The 19,313-nt window shown below is 36.2% G+C and overlaps 1 protein-coding gene across 2 annotated transcripts in view; it reads right to left on the bottom strand.

The window, feature by feature from the left end:
- The window catches only part of LOC106666815 (probable nuclear hormone receptor HR38), a 76,257-nt gene that overhangs the window by 5,983 nt on the left and 50,961 nt on the right, over nucleotides 1-19,313 (bottom strand). Inside the window, exons 3-7 of one of the 2 annotated variants that reach the window (XM_014394281.2) lie at nucleotides 9,214-9,779; nucleotides 4,818-5,002; nucleotides 4,106-4,407; nucleotides 3,799-4,001; nucleotides 2,131-2,309 (exon numbers count right to left, since the gene is read on the bottom strand). In XM_014394281.2, coding sequence (XP_014249767.1) covers nucleotides 2,131-2,309; nucleotides 3,799-4,001; nucleotides 4,106-4,407; nucleotides 4,818-5,002; nucleotides 9,214-9,779 — 1,435 coding nt within the window. Of the gene's footprint in view, nucleotides 1-2,130; nucleotides 2,310-3,798; nucleotides 4,002-4,105; nucleotides 4,408-4,817; nucleotides 5,003-9,198; nucleotides 9,780-19,313 lie in introns of both variants that reach the window. The other variant, XM_014394279.2, reaches the window with a different exon arrangement.

The following is a 19,313-nucleotide window of genomic DNA, read 5'->3' on the forward strand; positions in this document are numbered from 1 at the left end:
ACTTGAGCTATCGTGACACAATGGAATTAATTATTGTCTATATTTTTTTGCTTTGCAATTTTTAGAGGTTGGTCAGAGATGTAAGAAGGGTGAGGGAAGATAAAAACCCATCAATGCGTCTGACAGACTAAAATAGTGAGGACAGGTGGACCAGGATGACCAGTACCAACCAAACTCCACGGAAAACAAGGTACTCGTGAAATAATATTTTTGAAGCACACAGACGCAATTAAAAACCCTCCATTTAATATTTAAAAAAATTCACTAATTTCGTGGTCCGCTTGACCAATTAATATATTACAATTAATTAAAGTTTTTAGTTGAGATAAAAAAGTCAATGGCACGAGCGGGATTCGATCCCACGATCTTCGGCTAGACACGCCGCTGCTCTACCACTTGAGCTATCGTGACCTCGATCCACTCGGACACCAACGTCCCATCTCAACCCCACCTTTTTTGAATTTTCCCTCCTTTTTGCCATTTTTCAAATGTAGAGCAGCGGCGTATCTAGCCGAAGATCGTGGGTTCGAATCCCGCTCGTGCCATTGACTTTTTTATCTCAACTAAAAACCTTAATTAATTGTAATTAAAAAAATAATATTTTTCAAATTATTATCTTCGGAGTAACTGAAAATTTAAATTTCCCAATTAAAAATTGGTTGTTTTCGGATGTCTTGACGCACCAAAACAGCGAAGTTAGGAGGACTAGAATGGTCTCAAACGATTTAATTATATGACTGCAAATGTCAAGATCAGACTTCATTAGGTAATTTTATTAGTTTGTATGATATTTGGTCATAGCTCATAGACTATAAAATTCATCGGAAAAGTTAAATTGTTTTACTTGTTATGAAGATAACAATAAAAAAACCATTTTGTTTGGTCGTTTCTGTCTATTTTGATCGGCATAGCCTGCCTTGCCGGATCAAAATAGTAAGGATAGGAGGACCAATGTGGTCAGAAAGGACCACGTCACATGACTAAACATAAAAATAAGATTTCATTGGGAATGTTAAATTTTCTTAGTTGCTCTGAGGATTATAATAGCAAAATGGTAGTTTAGTCGTTTTTGGTCTTTTTGATGTACCTATCCTACTTTGACCTATTAAAACAGTGAGGAAAGGCTGACCTGGATGGTCAGAAACGATCGAATTATATAACTGTAAATATCAACACGACACACAACAGTGTCACATATACACAGAAAACACACTTTGAATCCTGAATATGATCTCAGTAAAGATTGAGAGACATTGAAACTAAAAAGAATATATTTTTCTAATCCTACATCACACCAGATTTCATCTCACGATCTCTAAATAATCATAAATATACAGTCCATATTTCATTGGAAAAGTTAACTTTTTCTTAATTTCTCTAATTTCGTGGTCCGCTTGATCAATTAATATATTACAATTAATTAAGGTTTTTAGTTGAGATAAAAAAGTCAATGGCACGAGCGGGATTCGAACCCACGATCTTCGGCTAGATACGCCGCTGCTCTNAAATTCAAAAGGTGGGGTTGAGATGGGAAGTTAGTGTCCGAGTGGATCGAGGTCACGATAGCTCAAGTGGTAGAGCAGCGGCGTATTTAGCCGAAGATCGTGGGTTCGAATCCCGCCCGTGACACTGACTTTTTTTATCTCAACTAATACCTTACATAAAGATTAATTAATTGAAAAAAGTTATTACGTTCAGATTTCATCCTTAGTTTTTGTGTAGAAAATAATCACAAAATTAAGGTGAATAGACGAAGGATTTTGCGATGAGACGGATGTTTGTTTTTTTAAACGCCTCTGATTATACTAATTTTCTCTGTTATATCTGGCCTAGTATATGCTTTTGGTATGAAATGACGCACAGACTAACCAATACGATGCATTTGACTAGCAAAACCAGCGAGTAAAAAGTAAAAGAGGATGAACAGAACAGATTCTTCACCCCTTAAGAGTAAAATGTTTTAATATAATACTGTTAATTTGTATATTTTTTCCGACATGTACATTTTTTCATGGCAAAATGGTTGTTAACATCAACCGATGTAATCGCAACCAACAAGGGCAGAAAGGCGCTCCCCCTTCTGCGTGTTGGTAAATTTTTAACGCGGATGAGTGTCCGAAGTTGGCTTACCTGTGATTAGTGTCAAAGCGCATAGGCAGGCGAACGAGGAAATGTCAATCTCCATCGCGTGCAGTGACTGACAGAATTCTAGAATCGGGTGAAGCCAGTCGCCTAGGCTCCGCTGGCACTGGTTCCTGCTCAGGACGACACCGTTACAGAACGTCATCTTCATGTCGACGACTCTCGACCTGCGTCAAACATGGGTTTATTAGACGTCGGCTTTCTATTGTATTTAATTGTCGTTGCGCATTGGTCCAAGGGTGATTGAGGGAAAGCCACCGGAAGGAGCATCCCATCGCGATTCGGTGAAAGTCACCTAAACTTAATAACACGAGATTAATCAAAGGCCGAACGCTAAGACGAACCTTCAGATATCCCGGGGAAAAAGATTTCACGTGTAGCCAAAGTTAAAATTGACTATGAAAAAAGCGTGAGAACCAAGAAAGCAATCCGCCGAACGTGAGTGACGAGAGGGAATATTATAAACGAAATTCGAGCTAAAAACTGACACGGAACAATCTCAGATCTTCCATTTTGTTTTACATACACATTTCTCTCGTTTTTTTAGAATTAATAATACATTTTTCTTTATTTGTACTCTCATATCATTTTCGTTAAGGTGGCTCCAGAAATGCGGAATTCGCCGAATCCCGACCAGTGGGCGATTATTCGCCGAGCAACAATATTCATGATCGGCTTTTTGTCGATTTTCTTGTCCGCTTCAAAGTGCACGAATATTCTTGAAGTGGCCGCACTCGAAGCATCAACACATTCGGGAATCAATTGTACTTTACGTAAATCAACTGTAATCATCAATCAACAGTTATTTATTATTTACTTCCATTTACTGCTATTTATTTTTCAATACTAACCGATTCCTAACTAGTATAGATGTATTAATGAAAGAAAAACAGAGCTCTATTTCTGTTGGCCCAACTTAACAGTCTTGGAGTTCCTCGATTTGAACCAAAAATTTGGAACGCTTCCCCTCCGAATTACAAAAATTGGAACGAGGTTATCGATGAGTGGAAACGGATCAAAATGACATATTTCCATTTACTGCTATTTATTTTTCAATACTAAACGTTTCCTAACTAGTATAGATGAATTTATGAAAGAAAAACATAGCTTCGTTTCTGTTGGTTAAGAATAAATCGACCCAACATAGTCTTGGAGTTCCTCGATCAAGCTGAATCAAAAATTTGGAACGCTTTTCTTCGGACTCACCAAATTCGGAAAGAGTTTTTCGATGTGTGAAAAAGGATCGAAAGTAAGATGGGGCAACTTTGTGGCCGATTTGAGACTAAGTTTGTAGCCACTACACAAAACGTGACCGCAGCTTCACTGTTGTCCATCGCGATTGATAGTACATGTAAGGGCTTGCACCACGAATATTCGCTATTTCCGCGCAAACTGGGTGGCTGTACAAACCCCGCATGTGTATGCGCTATTTGGCGAATGCCAATTCATCTCGAGACTTGGAAAATATTCGGCGGCAATCGGCATTCAGCGAATACCGCTTGTCTGGAGCCACCTTTACATAAAAATATCCTAGAGCGCCTAAATTATACAAACGTCGACTCAACTAACATACAAACTAAATTGCTTACACGAAATACGGGTTTCTAAAAGAATAAACACAAAAGTTTTAACAATATTATCATTGTTGCAACATACCTGTACGCTAACCGGAGGACGAAAAGTTCTAAGGAGGCGGATTGAAAAAGTAGGTCTTGGTCTTCTCTGCAGAGTTCTGAAAAGCCTGGGATTTTTTCAGCAAAGTGCCTTATGACGTCCACTGAGGAAGTAAGGAGATTGTAGAATTGCTGGGTTTTCTCTGTCTCGGACATTTGCACGTCCTCCTCGTTCGGCTCTCGGTACTGAAAATACACAAACTTTTCACATTGTCCATATGTCACGACCTGGTCTAGTTTTCACTTCGAATTTCCGTACGTGAATTTGACAGATATGCGAAATAATTTACCTGAGAATAATCCAGATTCGAGATGTCCGGACTAGTGTCGAGATGGGCTCGAACGAGTGCGGTGATGAGTGAGACGGGCGGACTCGGTGGCGACTCCTGGGGCGACTTCGGCTTCGAAGGCAGCCTCCCTCGTCGCCCTTTTAGAGAGTCCGTCCTGACTACTTCTTTCACCATCCCGACGCTGAGGCATTTCTGGAACCGGCAGAACTGGCACCTATTCCTCCGCCTCTTGTCAACAGGACACGACTTTTCGGCCAGACAGACGTATTTACTACCCTTTTGTACTGTCCTCTTGAAGAAACCTACGCCAACAACAACGAATACCAATTAAGCGCACATAAATCACAACGTACATCTTTTTTTGAAAAATGTGTTCATTGAGTGATTTTATTTTTAAATATATGCATATTAGCAGCATATTTTTTTCAAAATTGTTTTCCTTTTAAGATTTAGAAAGAGATAGTTTGAATGGCGATCGTGTTTTTAGAGAGTGTAGAGGTACACCTCCGAAGGGGGAGAAAACAATTGGTTACGGATCGATCTGTTACGAGTGAAATCGCATACTCCGGGTCTCATATTTCACCTTTCTTTTCTCACCCTATGAACGTTACGCTCTGAAAATCCGTTCGTTTACAAATATTTAAACATTACTTTATTTTTGTTTGTTTTTTATTCGGGAGTGCGACATATGATGTTCTTTGCAACGTTTTACCTTTGCATCCTTCGCAGGTCCTAACGCCGTAATGCTGACAAGCTGCTGTGTCTCCGCAGACTGCACACAGCTGGGACGGCGAGATGGCGTTCGGCCGTTCCGTCGGCGACGAAGACGCTGAAGACGAAACGGAAGCCGAAGGACAAGGCGTCGTTCCCTGGCGCAGTTTTGGCGAATCGCTACTGCTGCATAAAAACCATAAAAATATTTATAACAACTATTAAACAACATTATAAACATCGAATAGCAAAACATAAAGCGGGCTCAATTTACATACATTTTAGTTGCTATGGAAAATAAGAAACTCGTTAATTTTTAAAGCGAATCGGTTTGAATTCTGTTTTCAATTGAACGGTTATCCCGATTTTTTAATAGTAACGAAATAGCTGTCTTTCAGAAAATTTTTGTAGTTGCACGTAAAAAGTTTCTCAGCTTTGATAGTAAATAACAGCGTTGGCTAACAGGTTTACGGCAAAATTCATATTTCTCAATTGAATTCTGATAATGAATTTTCCCAAAAGTCGACGACCAAGAAAGAAGAACATGATGAATATCGAAATTGGTAAGAGTGAAAATTGTTACTGAAATAAAAACGGTTTTGTATATTTTTCAAAATGTATACACTAATAATCAAGACATAATAAACGGACTTTCTTAGAACTTCATTTGCAGTATAAACAAACTGACAAATAATGTGTGGTCATTTGTGACTGTTAATCGATATTTATTTAGAAATCGTGAGATGCGGTCTGGTGTGATGTAGATTTCAGAAAAACATTTTCTTTATCGTGCCAACGTTTCGATCTTTATTGAAATCATCTTCAGGGCCTGGGATTTACAAACATTGTTTACATATAACAATTACATTTTGGATGTGGAAAAGTGAATGTATACAATGCAAAATATATATTTTATTTTTTTAATATTTTATTTATTTATTTATTTTTATTTTTTAATTTTTTATTCATTTTTTTTTTATATATTCAATCAAAGTATTTCTAAAAAAAAATACTGACAAATAATGTTGTGTGTGTAAATTTTAATGTGCAGATTGGCCGTTTCATGTCACCTCGATCCACCTATTCTTGCTGTTTTGTTCTGTTTGGATGTTATTATATTTGGTCGAGTAGCTTTCATTATGTTAACTGTTGAATGTAATAGGATGTCTATGTTATTTGTGTAATTCTGATTGAATTAATATGGACTTTTTCGTTTGTTCTGTTCTGCTATTTTGATTTGAGTTTGCCCTGGTTTGCTATTGAGTTGTAGCATAGTTTTGTTTATTTGTTTACAATCATTGTTCAATGGTGTGTTCGTGATAATTACATTTTTAATAACTCCAGTATATTTAGTATAGACCAAATTACATCTTTCAATTAATTAATCTTTTTATGTAAGGTTTTGGTTGAAATGAAAAAGTTCGAACCTACGCTCAAGTGGTTAGAGCAGCGGCGTATTGAGCGGAAGGTCGTAAGTTCGAATCCCGCTCGTGATACTTTTTCATTTTAACCAAAACCATTACATAAAAGATGTTAATAACTTTATTACTATCTTTTCTTGTGAGATAATTTTTAAATAAGCGAGGTGATAACTACAGGTTTTTTTCGTTTTACAGATCTTTTCGATCATCGTGGTCCGCCTATCCTCGCTGCTTTGGTCTGTTTCGGCATTTAGACATATTCGACGGTCTGTTCGTGTAAGTTTTAATACTTTAATTCTGAAGTTCCTTGTGAAATAATGGTTCAAAAAAGCGAGGTGGTGGCTACATGTTCAATTTTTTACATGATGCTTCCGATCCTGATCCTTCTTTCCTCGCTGTTTATCTGCTATTATTGTTGGTCGAGTTTCTTTACTGTTTTAACTATTGAAAAGTAAGGGCTGTCGGTTATTTCCTTGCTTTTGATGGATTTAGTGAGACTTTTTCGTTTGCTACGATTTGCTATTCTACTGCAGAATCGTTTTATTTTTATGTTGTTTAGTTTTATAAGTGTAAGTTTTTCCACATGTCTGTTTCGGGATTTCGTCTTCGTTGGTGGACGGTTTCTTGTACATATTTTTCGTGTGATTTTATTACGTCGTTGAGGAGGTGATACAGTATTTTGGTTGGTTCCAGTCCTGATTCGCCTATCATCACTGCTTAATCTGTCAGATTCAGTTCTACTAATAGCACTAATACTTTACTTAACGGTTGCAATAAAAGTTTAATAGATAGAGTGCAAGAAAGCTTATTTATTTATTTTTTATTTAGGTAAAATGCTAAAAGACGCGTTTTCCAGGTATGCCTTCGGTTGGTTCTATTGCTTTTTTGAGATGTTTTCATTCTGTTTTTGTCACTTAGCCATAGTCGCTGGTAGTTGAAGTTAACTTTGAATAAACTGTTAGGTATGGAACAACGGGTTAGGTTGATGATATATGCCGTGCATAAATTAAGTTATAAGATGATTAGGTATAATTATATATGTTTTGAATGAAAGTAATACACGAGCTTCGTAAGTGATTAAAATGAAATGTACTATTATTATGTTAAAGATAGCAACTCCCCGACGGTCATATGACCATATAAGCATTGTCCGGTATTACTAAAATAAATTCTAAAATATATAGTGATCAATAAAGACAATTATTATTTTACAAGTCTATGTTGGTAAGTACGTCTGTTTCGGCTTGCCGTCATCATCATCAAGTATATCTGACTAAATAACTAATTTTGTTGTGAGATTTGATACCGTTGAAGTTGAACCATGAAAATTGCCGGAGGCAGCTCGCTGAGAAGAAGAGGAAGAAATGTGGCATGAAAGGCAACATTAAAAAGATATTGAAAGGAAGGAGATCGTGGCGCGCCGATTTTGATCCAAGAGATCTAAATAAAAAAAGGCTTTGCCAAAATTATTCAAACCGGCAATTATAAGGCTTCATTTATAGGAGGCGTCCGTTAAAACAAAAAGAAAAAAAGCGGCATAAGAGGTCTTAGCATCGGCCTTGCCAAGGCTGAATTTCCTATCAGACTTTTAAAAACCCTTTTATTGTTTAACTATAAACCGATTTTATTGCTACTGCACGTTTTTTGGGATTGAACACCAAACGTAGTTCACAAACTGCTTACAAATTTGCAAGAATGCGCTTCTAAGATGATTTCGATAATACCAAATAATACTCAGATTTCATTTGAAATCGAGTCCTCTACGATCCGGAAGTTGTTCTGCTATGAATTTCTAATACTCTCGTCTGCTGCCGGCTTCAAACCTATAAAGTGAGATTTTTACGGCTTTTTTTGACTCGTGATTACCTAGTTGTGCTAGGATGCAAGGTCAAATTTCACGATTCTCATATCAAGGCCGGATCTGGGATGCTTGCGTGGCCTCTTATCTCGACTGCCATTTTAAGAAAGGTTTTGTATCCTGTGCCAGATTTGATTAAGGGTCGGAAGTGATTCGCGGAAGGACGGATAAAATCCATTGTGATAACTTAAGGTTGAAAAAATCAACCGTCCTTTTATGGTCATATACCATCAAATCACGATAGTATATGTATTTATATCTTAAATTTACAATGTAAGTATAAATTTGAAAAAGCCGACAAAAAAGTAATGGTTTTGTTATTATATGCTATAATATAAGTAACTACTTGCGTAAAGGCCAAAAGATTTACTGATAAATAGAAGTTGAATGGCTTATTTAGTAAGCAAGTTACAAGAAGACGACCGTTCAGTGGGCGCGTTTTTTATGTTTAACTAATTTCACCATTAATATGCTAAACTCCTCGAATAATGTCCCCGTCGACAGTAGCAAATTACGGATCGATTTAGTGACAATTTAGAACCCGCATGGCTAATTTAAAAAACAAGAAAACGGGATTGAATGAAGAGATTAATGAGTCGATCGTCGCTGATTTGGGTCAATCGAAAATAGAAATAGATCGATCTGGGCCTTGCCAAACGTCTAGTCCCGGGGAGCATTACCAGGATAATTTTCATGCAGTCGACCTCGAGGATACAGAACCTGTTTCGAAACACGAACGGATTGGTCCGGGCGAGTTCCACAAACCGACTTATATTTCAGGATGAAATGGGGCTCGTGAGAACGAACATACACCGGTATGTAGTCGTGGAATGAAGTTATCCTTGGTCTCGGTTTGGTGTAAGTTCTTGATGCGGGCAATTGTAACTAAAATGGTTTTTAATAAGAAGTTAAATAAACTGGATTTGGTAAGTGTCTGAAGAAGCCGGATAGGTAAAGTCGGAAACGCTACTGTCTCAGTCAAGTGCGCGAATTATCTTCAGACTATGTTCTAATCGCTTTTTTCATGGGGTACACCTTGTTTAGGGGCTTTTTATTATTTTTATATATTTACAAACGAATTTTTTTATTGAGAATAAGCTCACCTTGTCGATTCTGACCTTTGGAGGGGAAGAGAAGCTCGCCGTTGCCTTGGGCCGAGGGTGGTGTTGACCGACAGTTCGGTATTGGTCGGGAAGTGCGGAAGGCTGTAGGATTCCTGGTGAGCAATAGGGGCGGTGGGACCTTCATAGCCGGAGGGCGGCTGCGCCTGCGGGTGTTGGTTGAAATAGCCCTGGTAGTATTGCTGTTGCTGCGATGGGGGCGGAGGTTGATGGTGCGGCGGGGGCGGTTGCTGTCCAGGCGGCGGCGGTGGTGGAGGAGGCGGCTGGTGGTGGTGATGGTGATGATGGTGGAACTCGTACTGGGCCCCCGGTGACGCCGCGTCTTGGGGTCCGGGATGGTGGTGATAGGCCGCTACGTTGTAGCACTCGTCTTCCATCTTGAAGCCGAGGCTGGCGTACGTCTCTTGGAAACTTGGCAGGGGTGGAGGGTCGGGGGATCCGCTGCTTTGTTGGTGGAAAACGACGTCGTGGAACGGGTCTAAGTCGTCTGGCAGGGTCGTGGCTACTTCCTCCGGATAAGGCGCTGAGAGCAGTTCAGCAAAACTGCTTGATCCGAACGAATTCTGAAAAGAAAACAGAAAAAACTTTAGAATCGTCTGATTTTTTATCTTTAAATTTTAGTTTAAGGAGACATTCCATTATTGCTATAACAATTTAATAATAATAATTTGATAAAATACATTCCAAGTATACAAATCTGTATTTAGCTAATCGACGGCTTAGATTGCGGAGATTCTTAAGATCGGCTAGAAACACAGAGCAAAATTTTCCGTTTTACTTTCTTTCCCTCAACGTGAGATTTGAAATACGACGTTGTTAAACGAAGAGATTAACCATGGGTAACCCGAGACCGACCAATATTAACCATCCTCTTATACGCCTATGGGAGCGCGTTTCTCGCTCATATCGACGCCCCCCGTATATGAGTGGCTTAGATTTAATTTATACCCGTCCTCGGCTCTGGCTCGGATTTAATTCCACCTAGGATATTTATTACTCTTGGAATAATATAAATCTGAGCCGGGTACAGCAAACAACCGAGACCACCGAGCAATAAAAAGTACCTCGCTCGAATTCGCCATTATGCTTGTGTAGAGTTTGTTGATCTGGTGTTTTTAGAAATAAACTTACACAATCGTGTGATAGACCTATTAATGACAAAAAAAATCATTATTTAATAATTAAAATCAACTTTTCGTTGGCATCAGGGATGTGGACAATAGTTAGATAATCTCCTCGCTAGTTTGGTCTATCAGTGTCAGAACTAACACTTGAACTGATCAGGCACGTAAACCATATCGATCAATTTCCGCCAATTTGATAATGTAATTTTTAAAAACTAATAATTTTAAAAAGTTCACCTAAGTTTTTTTAATTGAATATTTGGTTGTTTTCGATAACTTATTTATCTACAATTAATTAAGGTTTTTATTCGAGATAAAAAAGTCAATGGCACGAGCGGGATTCGAACCCACGATCTTCGGCTAGATACGCCGCTGCTCTACCACTTGAGCTATCGTGACCTCGATCCACTCGGACATTAACTTCCCATCTCAACCTCACCTTTTGAATTTTCCCTCCTTTTTGCCATTTTTCAATTGACTTTTTTTATCTCAACTAAAAACCTTAATTAATTGTAATATATTAATTGGTCAAGCAGACCACGAAATTAGTGAATTTAATTATTTATCTACCTCCGCTAGTTCAGACGCCATCTTCAAGACCTTGGGTTATAAGCAGGGCGAAGCTAAGCTTATTAAGAAGTGAATTTGTTTTATGTTTTTACTGTTTATAACCGTATGGAACTCAATTAAGAAAACTAAAATAAAACCACCATTAAAACTGCAAACTATGGTAATATTCCGATCCTGTATTGAAACCGGAAGATTCTTGTTGAAGCTTGCAAGGTGGTGGACCTGTAGTTTGGTCTTTTGTGGTCATCCTGGTTAATACTCGCTGTTTTGGTCTGCCAAACTGTTTTCAATCTCCAACCATACAACAATACCACAAGTAAAAAACAATTGACGTTCATTGAAAGGTTTTCATAAAGCCATGCCGTATCAGGTCTGGCAGGCCATAGGACAGAAGATAGCTAGACCAATTTGATCAGGAACAGCCAAATTTTTGAAAGCTGCACTATTGTTGTTATTGAACATAAAAGCTCATTTTTAACCCAGCAGAGACAGAGAGTTTTAGAAGTATCTACCATTGTGTCAAATATAAGTGTTTAACAAACTTATTAAACGCTTAAAAGGAAATATATTGTCATAAATAAATTAAAACCCTATAAATGTAGAAATACAAATGCCGAAAGTTGTCTGGCGGAGTAAACAAGCGAGACTAGTCTGACCAATGTTATCGGGGAGACGGTCACATCCAAGTCCTAGACGCAATTTTTCACCATTTGAATTGTATTTGTATACTATTTGCATGTAAATAATTTTTATGTTATGGCTGTTCCATTGGGTGGATCCGCGTTGGAGGGATTTGCATTTATTCGGGCATCAGTTGTTATAACAGAGCTAGCGGTTCGGGAATGGCAACTTGAAGCGATGATCACGTCTGAGGAGTTATTGAGTAGAAAACGGCCTTGCCGCTTCGGTTGTCACTCCAGTGTTATTCGAAACATAATTCAGTCCGCCTCGGGGGTCTCTTATTACAAGTAGCCCCGTTCCAAATGCGGCCCAATCCGTTTAGATAATGCATATCGACACCCCCGGGCCATTCTTGAAATAAGCAAGGTGAATTGCTTGTAACTACCGTTTTTAAGACGGGTTCATTTCCTTGACACCCTCCATCTATGATTGATCTTTTCCAACGACGTCGAAACTGTTCCACTGATTTAATAATAGTTGGCCAGATTTTCTCGGATAATCTAGGTCAAAAATCATCTCGGCATGTAATGTATCAATGTCATCCATCGTAAAGTAAACAATTTAAAAAAAAAACTAATAAAAATTGTTCATTTTATTTACAAACGTACATTCTTTTAAAATGCTTCAACTGTCAACACCCTTCCAAGTTGTCCCTACATAACATTTCTAATAATGTCCTTTACAAATTGAACATTCCGGCAGAAATTTCTTGTCAATTATTACAAATAAGAAAAGCAAATCTTTTGAATTTACAAGTATTCATCATTTCTATCTTTTGAATTTGTAAATGGTCAGAAAAAAGGCAAACAAACAAATTTTTTTTACGAGGGTTCGCATCAGCAGAGGTCATATAAACCCTCAGGGTTCCAGTGTTTTTGAAAAAAAGCCCATTCGTAAGTATGTCGGGTTCGAATGCAGGGCCGCTGGATTCGAACCCGGGACCTTTACCTTACAGTGATGAGCGCCATGTCAAAAACTAAACCTTGCGGCCACCGACGCCCCTGTATGTATATTATTATGATCATTCTTTTAGAGAGTTGAGTCCATATTTATATCTTAGATATGTTAGTACTGTTTGACTAAAACATGGAAAAAAAAACTTTATCAAAAATAAAAAAAATAAAAGGTATGATGTCTTCTCCACGTTTCGAAAGTTTGGGCTTTCTAGTAAGGCATGGCAGTTATCCCTAAAAATGTGAGCTCCTGCTGATTTTGGTTATAGAAGATTATTATAAATGCTAAAAAAAAACTTTTGAAATTGTTAGTGTATAGAACAAAGGAAACAATCTTGCAGTTTGGTCGTTTCCGATTATTCTTGCCCGCTTAGTCTTAAATCGTGGTGCTGTCTTTGTTCTGTCTGTCCTGTTTTTTTTTCCACGGTTCATTTTTGCATGTTTATTCACGACCGACTAAATAACACTAAACTGACTTTTAATGAGCTTAGTGTCAGCCTGCTTATTGATGAAATTCCGAATTGTAAAAAAAAAAAACGGGGGGTAAGCAGGCAGGGATGATCGAAAACAATCGTACTACAGGTTGATATTTTTTGTACATTTGTAGTTGCATAAGGACGATGTCGTTTTCGATTTATACCGCATTCAAAATGTGTAAATATACTAATTCTTGCAGTTTGGTGTCTCATACTAGTCTGCCTACCCTCGCTGGTATGGTCAGTCAGACGTGGCTCGGCATTTTGTCATCTTCAGTTTGTCATCATGTCGAAATCGTGCAGGTATGTTTGTTCTGCCTGTTTTATGCAGAGCCAGTCTGGGTGTTCTCGTCGATTTTTGACCAGTTGTGATTTGTGTGTTCAACTTGTGTTGAAAAATGTATTTATTTCTAGGATTTTAAGTTCTCCGATTTTTTCCCTTTTTTATAGTCGTGGAGTAATTTTAAGCTTAGCTATGTTCAGGGCTAATTGGTAAATTTAATTGGTCTGTAATTTCTACGTGAGAGTAAAATTATTCATTTTTACCGTACTCTTTACTCTCGGTTTAGATTTGTTTGGTAATACGAACTAACTATCAGTGACGATTGGAAATCCAAAATCATTAAACAAAAATCCGTAAATTATAAAAATGATATAATCTATCAATCAACGTTCGGTTGTAAATAAGGACTGGGCGTTTTTTTCAGCATTCGAAATACCATCTACGGCAAGGGTCATAAAAAACCGAGATAAGTATACTGAAGAATATCCGTTCAACCGCTAGTTTTGCAACAATTTGTCATTTACCGGCTTCGTATATATTTTCCACGTCGTTTCAGAACATCAGGCCGTTCTGAGGTGGTCGACCTTGCCTTCAATAGAACCGATCATTAATCACCTATTCAAGTTTCAGAAGACCCAGAGACTCAATTTTTATACGATTGCATTTATTAACCGAGAATCAAGTTTTGTACGAGTTTTAAAAACCGGATGCAGGACAAAATAAAAATCCTGTCAAGTAACTCGCCAAGTATTTATTTTTAGAGTAAATATGAAATATTAATCGTTAAAAATTAGTTGTCTTTTTTTATATATGAAAAATGGAATGGATAATATATTGAATATATAATGCGTCCTATATAAACAATGTTTGATACAAAGTTATCTTTATAATGATTTACTGACATGGATTTGAAAAGAAATTTCGACACAATTATTTTGTGTTTTGTACGGGGTGATAACGTAGATACAACAAACTTTCTTTGGTTGAAATGTTATTTTATTCTTTTGCAAACATTAGTTCTTTGAATTAATTGATCTTTTTATGTATTGTTTTGGTTGAAATGAAAAAGTGTCACGAGCAGGATTCAAACCCACGACCTTCTGCTTTATTTTTTCGATTTTTTCCTTTCAACCAAAACCTTACATAAAAAGATTAATTAATTGAAAGTAGTAATTTGGTCAATCAAACCACTAAATTTAATGGATTAGTTCTTTGGTTGGAATTTGATAATATTCACTTTTATCCATTAGTTCTTGAATATAAAATTGGTATTATTTGTTGCCATGACGTCATTTTTTCAACAATAGGAAGTCATTTCAGTTGACAATTGATCTTTTTATGAAATGTTTTGGTTGAAATGAAAAAGTGTCACGAGCGGGATTCAAACCCACGACCTTCTTCTTTATTTTTTCGACTTTTTCCTCTCAACCAAAACCTTACATAAAACGATTAATTAATCGAAAGTAGTAATTTGGTCAATTAAAACCACTAAATATAATGGATTAGTTCTTTGGTTGGAATTTGATAATATTCAATTTTATCCATTAATTCTTGAATATAAAATTGGTATTATTTGTTGACATGTCGCCATTGTTTCAACAATAGGAAGTCATTTCAGTTGACTTAATTGATCTTGTTATGTAATGTTGTGGTTGAAATGAAAAAGTTAGTGCCAGGATCGGGAGTCGAACCTATGACCTTCTGTTTTATTTTATTTCTTTTTTCGATTTTTTCATTTCAACCAAAACCTTACATAAAAAGATTAATTAATTGAAAGAAGTAATTTGGTCAATCGGACCACTAAATATAATGGATTAGTTCGTTGGGTGGAAAATTTGATAATATTCAATTTTGTCCATTAGTTCTTAAATATAAATTTGGTATTATTTGTTGACATGACGTCATTTTTTCAACTTCAGTATGGTGAAGAAATGTGCGAAATGCCTAAACAGGTATGACGAGCGAAAACCGACCGGTTACGCAGGCTGGGACAATCGGAGCTATAACAGCGAGATTAGGCGGACCAGGATCATAAACTACCAAAATATATGTCTCCGATACTCCATTACAACTGGAGATCGTTCGTTGCGCTTGACAAACCAAAACAGCGAGTATACGCTGACTGGAGTCTAGGTTGATCACCACGACGCCAAACAAATCATCATCCATGGTTTGAGCTAAATTTAAAAAAACGTAATGTCTTAAAATTTGTTAAATAAAAATACTTTTTCGGGTCAAAAATGCAAATTAAAGGACTTAAAGCAGCAAATTGTTCCATTGCCGGGTTTTGCAAGCTAATGATAGTAATATCGTGTCAGATTATCCTTACCCCTATTTAACTGTAACTGGAAAACTGGTAGATCATTATGTATTGGTTTCACTTAGTTTTCGAAACTAAATAACACAGATTTACCGCAATTTTGCTCACTTATAACGAAATGAACTAATTGTAAACAATAAGAGAAGCGTGGTTGAAAAACATTACTTATAGTTAGATATATGGCTTAAAAAAATGTTAATGCAAAAAGATTTGATTTAAGAGTATTACGGTAAACTAAACAAGTTTCAAGATTCTGTGTGCAAATTAATGCCATTAAATTTAAGGTTTTCATTGAGGAAGTTCAAGCTATTGAAAGATTTTATTTGGTAAGGATGAAATGTAATTCCGACACAAAAATATTTGACCAAAAAAATAATAATAAAATGCAAACACTTGGAGGAAATTTATGTTAAAAAACTCGTATTTGATGGTTATTTTAGTATAGAGCCGACCTTAGAGCACTGGGAAATATTTATGCAATCACCAGAATCCTCCCGGTTCTCCAGCAGACTCATTAATCGGAGGCTTTACATTCATAAAAAAAAGTCCAAAAGACAAGAGGTTTCTCGGTTACGGATGGATGTAAATAAAACAAACACAAAATAGGCCTCATTAATAACAAAACCCGGGATAAATTGAAACGGAGTGGGCGTGCCTTTATCCAGGTCATTGTGGGTTGTTACGAATAAAAAAAAAGATATGTTCCTGACAAATTTTTAAGCGGTTTTATCCAACTGGATAAAACAAATCAAATTGTAAAATATATGCTTTAAATCTCACGCTTATCAGCGCTTAAAATGGCTAAAACATTTCTCCTTAGAAAACCATCCCATTTATAAACATTTCAAAACCATTCCTGACTATTTTATTTACAATATCTTTTGTACAAATTTGTCTTACAAACTCAATTTATTACCGTGTTTGTAGAATAAGGAAAATATCCTTGCAATTCATTTATATTTTTACGCGTCATTTTCATTTTGCTAGTGTTTTGTTTGGTGGATAAACTAATGCATGAATCTCTAGATTATTAGTGCAAAAATTGCTTTGGTTAATTGTCAAACCAACATTTAATTTGAATAATACATATTGCAATATAATTGCAGGAAGCTTTCTCGTGAGAATTATTTCTAGCCCACTGTCATTCTATTATGGAAAACGGACGTACAGTTTAATAGTTTGAACAGTTTTTGTTACAAACAAAACCCTATTTTTATTTTTTATTAGTTTTTAACAGTTTTTATTAGTTATTCCATTATCGATCAACTTTGATTATACTTAATTCACTACTTTCGTGGTCCGCTTGACAAACTCACGTGCCATTAACATTTTTTTCATCTCAACTAAAAACCTTAATAAATTTGATTATACTATGGTTTGAGATATTATTTGGTACTCGTGTTACAAACTTTGCCAGTGGATTATACATTCAAAATGGAATCAAAAAGTCCTAATTAACTATGGTCTGGATCTCAACAGTTTCGGAGTTATTTCCCTTTTTCAGATTTTTTTAGATTTCACAACTTTGTTTCAAATAAACAATGATAACTCCAAAACTGGAAGGTTTTGGACAAATCCGTTGATATCATTGTTACGTTAAATTATCAATGAGATGGGATAAATACTAAACTTGTAAACGTTGGTGAACTAAGCGTTTTAGTAGGCAGAACTTTGAAAAATAATTGTGATCCAGATTGTTCGTATGTGAAAAATTGATTCATATTTCTAAGGCTGATGACATCTTAAGTTTAAAACGTTTAAAAATGTTTTTTTTATTTATTTTTTTTATTTCTTATATAATTAGGTTTATTGAGAATTTCGCGCAAATAAGTTTTGAATGGAAATATTATCGCTATGTTACGAAATTGGCTGAATTTTTGTAAAAAAAAATCATACTTTTACCATGTTATGGTAGTGCCTCGAGGAAGGCCAAATTTCGGTTTCAAACCCAAATTAAAAACGTTTAATAAATTCATTCAAAATTTCCTTAAGTTTTTCATTTTTTTAAATCTTTCCATCTTTCCTCTTTACCAATCCATCAACAACGGTTTTTACCTTTCCGTCATCAATTTCTTCATATTTTAAAAAGTAATTAAAAAAGCAATTACACCACTAAAAAGGATATTAAATGGAATACGTTTTCTGAATTTTGCTGGTCTATAGATTTGAAAATTGTAGTTTAAAATCACCATAAAGTTTTTCAAGATTGAAAAAAATTTTTTTTTTCAAAGTTCTGGCAACTAAAACGCTTATTTCACCAATATATACAAGTTTAGTATTTATCCCATCTCATGGAAAATTTAACGGAGTTTTCAATGATATCAAAGGATTAGTTCAAAACCTTTCTGTTTTGGAGTTACCATTGTTTATTTGAAGCATAGTTGTTAAATCTAAAAAAAATAAAAAAAGGGAAATAACTCCGAAACTGTTGAGATTCAGACCATAGTTAATTTAGGACGTTTTGATTTCATTTTGAATGTATAATCCACTAGCAAAGTTTGTAACACGAGTACGGAACACCCTGTATAGCCGAAAGCTTGGCGAATGCATAATACAGTGTATTAATTGAAGGTTCACGTAGAGAAAAATATCTCAAACCAGAGTGTGTTTTTTTGGTAACACCTTCGTAATTGGTTAATTTTATTATAAGAATGTCATAATTTAAGTAATTAACCATACGTTTTCTGCGTTTTAGAAAGAACAAAGATGTGAATTGCATGTGCTCGATATTTTTAAGTGGTAGAGTATATAAAGGTGTTTTATTTCTTTTGAAATGAACCTCCATAAGAAGAATGGTTGCTCGACGTCATTTCGGTGTTCATTTTGACTGCAGTCCACCCTCGTAGAATAGCCGCTTCTGCCGAACTCGGGCCCAATCCGGATCACGCTGCAAGACATGCGCCTCGTCAATCTAGAGAAGCGCATGCCGATTTCACCCCTCCACGATTAATAAATTAATCCTTGGCTCTGGGCCGGAAATAATTTTTTAAACAACTGGGCCAATCTGACAACAATCTCGGTATGTTGGAATAAAAAATGTATTTTATTTGTGTAAAACATGGGGTGGCGTTAAATCAATAACAATCCTGGTCCAACTATGGAGAAAAAATCACATAGTTTACATATTGATTAACACTCTAACAAGCATAATAACAAAACAATTTATATGCACAAGATGGTCCATACACTTTTTTAAATTTAATGACGAGTCCTCAAAATAGGTAGTGACCTACATTGGAAATATTCTAAGATTAAAATTATAGTAAAAGGTTGATTCAATTTTAGACATTTTTAAGCTTTACATCTGAACGTAAATGGACACGAGACTCGATGAACTACCAGCCTACAAAAGAGAAAGCTTGCGGTTTTATTGACTGACAAGTCTGAGTGATTGATCACTGACGCAGTCAATCATCAATGTCACGAGCGAATTAAATTATTGGTTCATTAATTATTTAGGGTAAATAAGTAGGTGAGCATTTATCAGATCATCCTGGCTTGCATGTATTTGCTAGTTTGATCCAACAGATGCGTTTGAGCGTTTTACATTGGCAAAGTGGCAGGCAAAACCAGCGAGGATAGATGGACCATGGATGATCGGACAAGGCTAACAACCAGAATTGTGAGATTTTCTCTTGGGATTTGTGGAGTGATGAACCTTTAATTTAGCCGTTTACGATTATTCGTTGA

Source organism: Cimex lectularius, unplaced genomic scaffold (genome assembly GCF_000648675.2).
Source record: "Cimex lectularius strain Harlan isolate CLEC.00 unplaced genomic scaffold, Clec_2.1 scaffold52, whole genome shotgun sequence".
NCBI classification, from domain to species: domain Eukaryota; kingdom Metazoa; phylum Arthropoda; class Insecta; order Hemiptera; family Cimicidae; genus Cimex; species Cimex lectularius.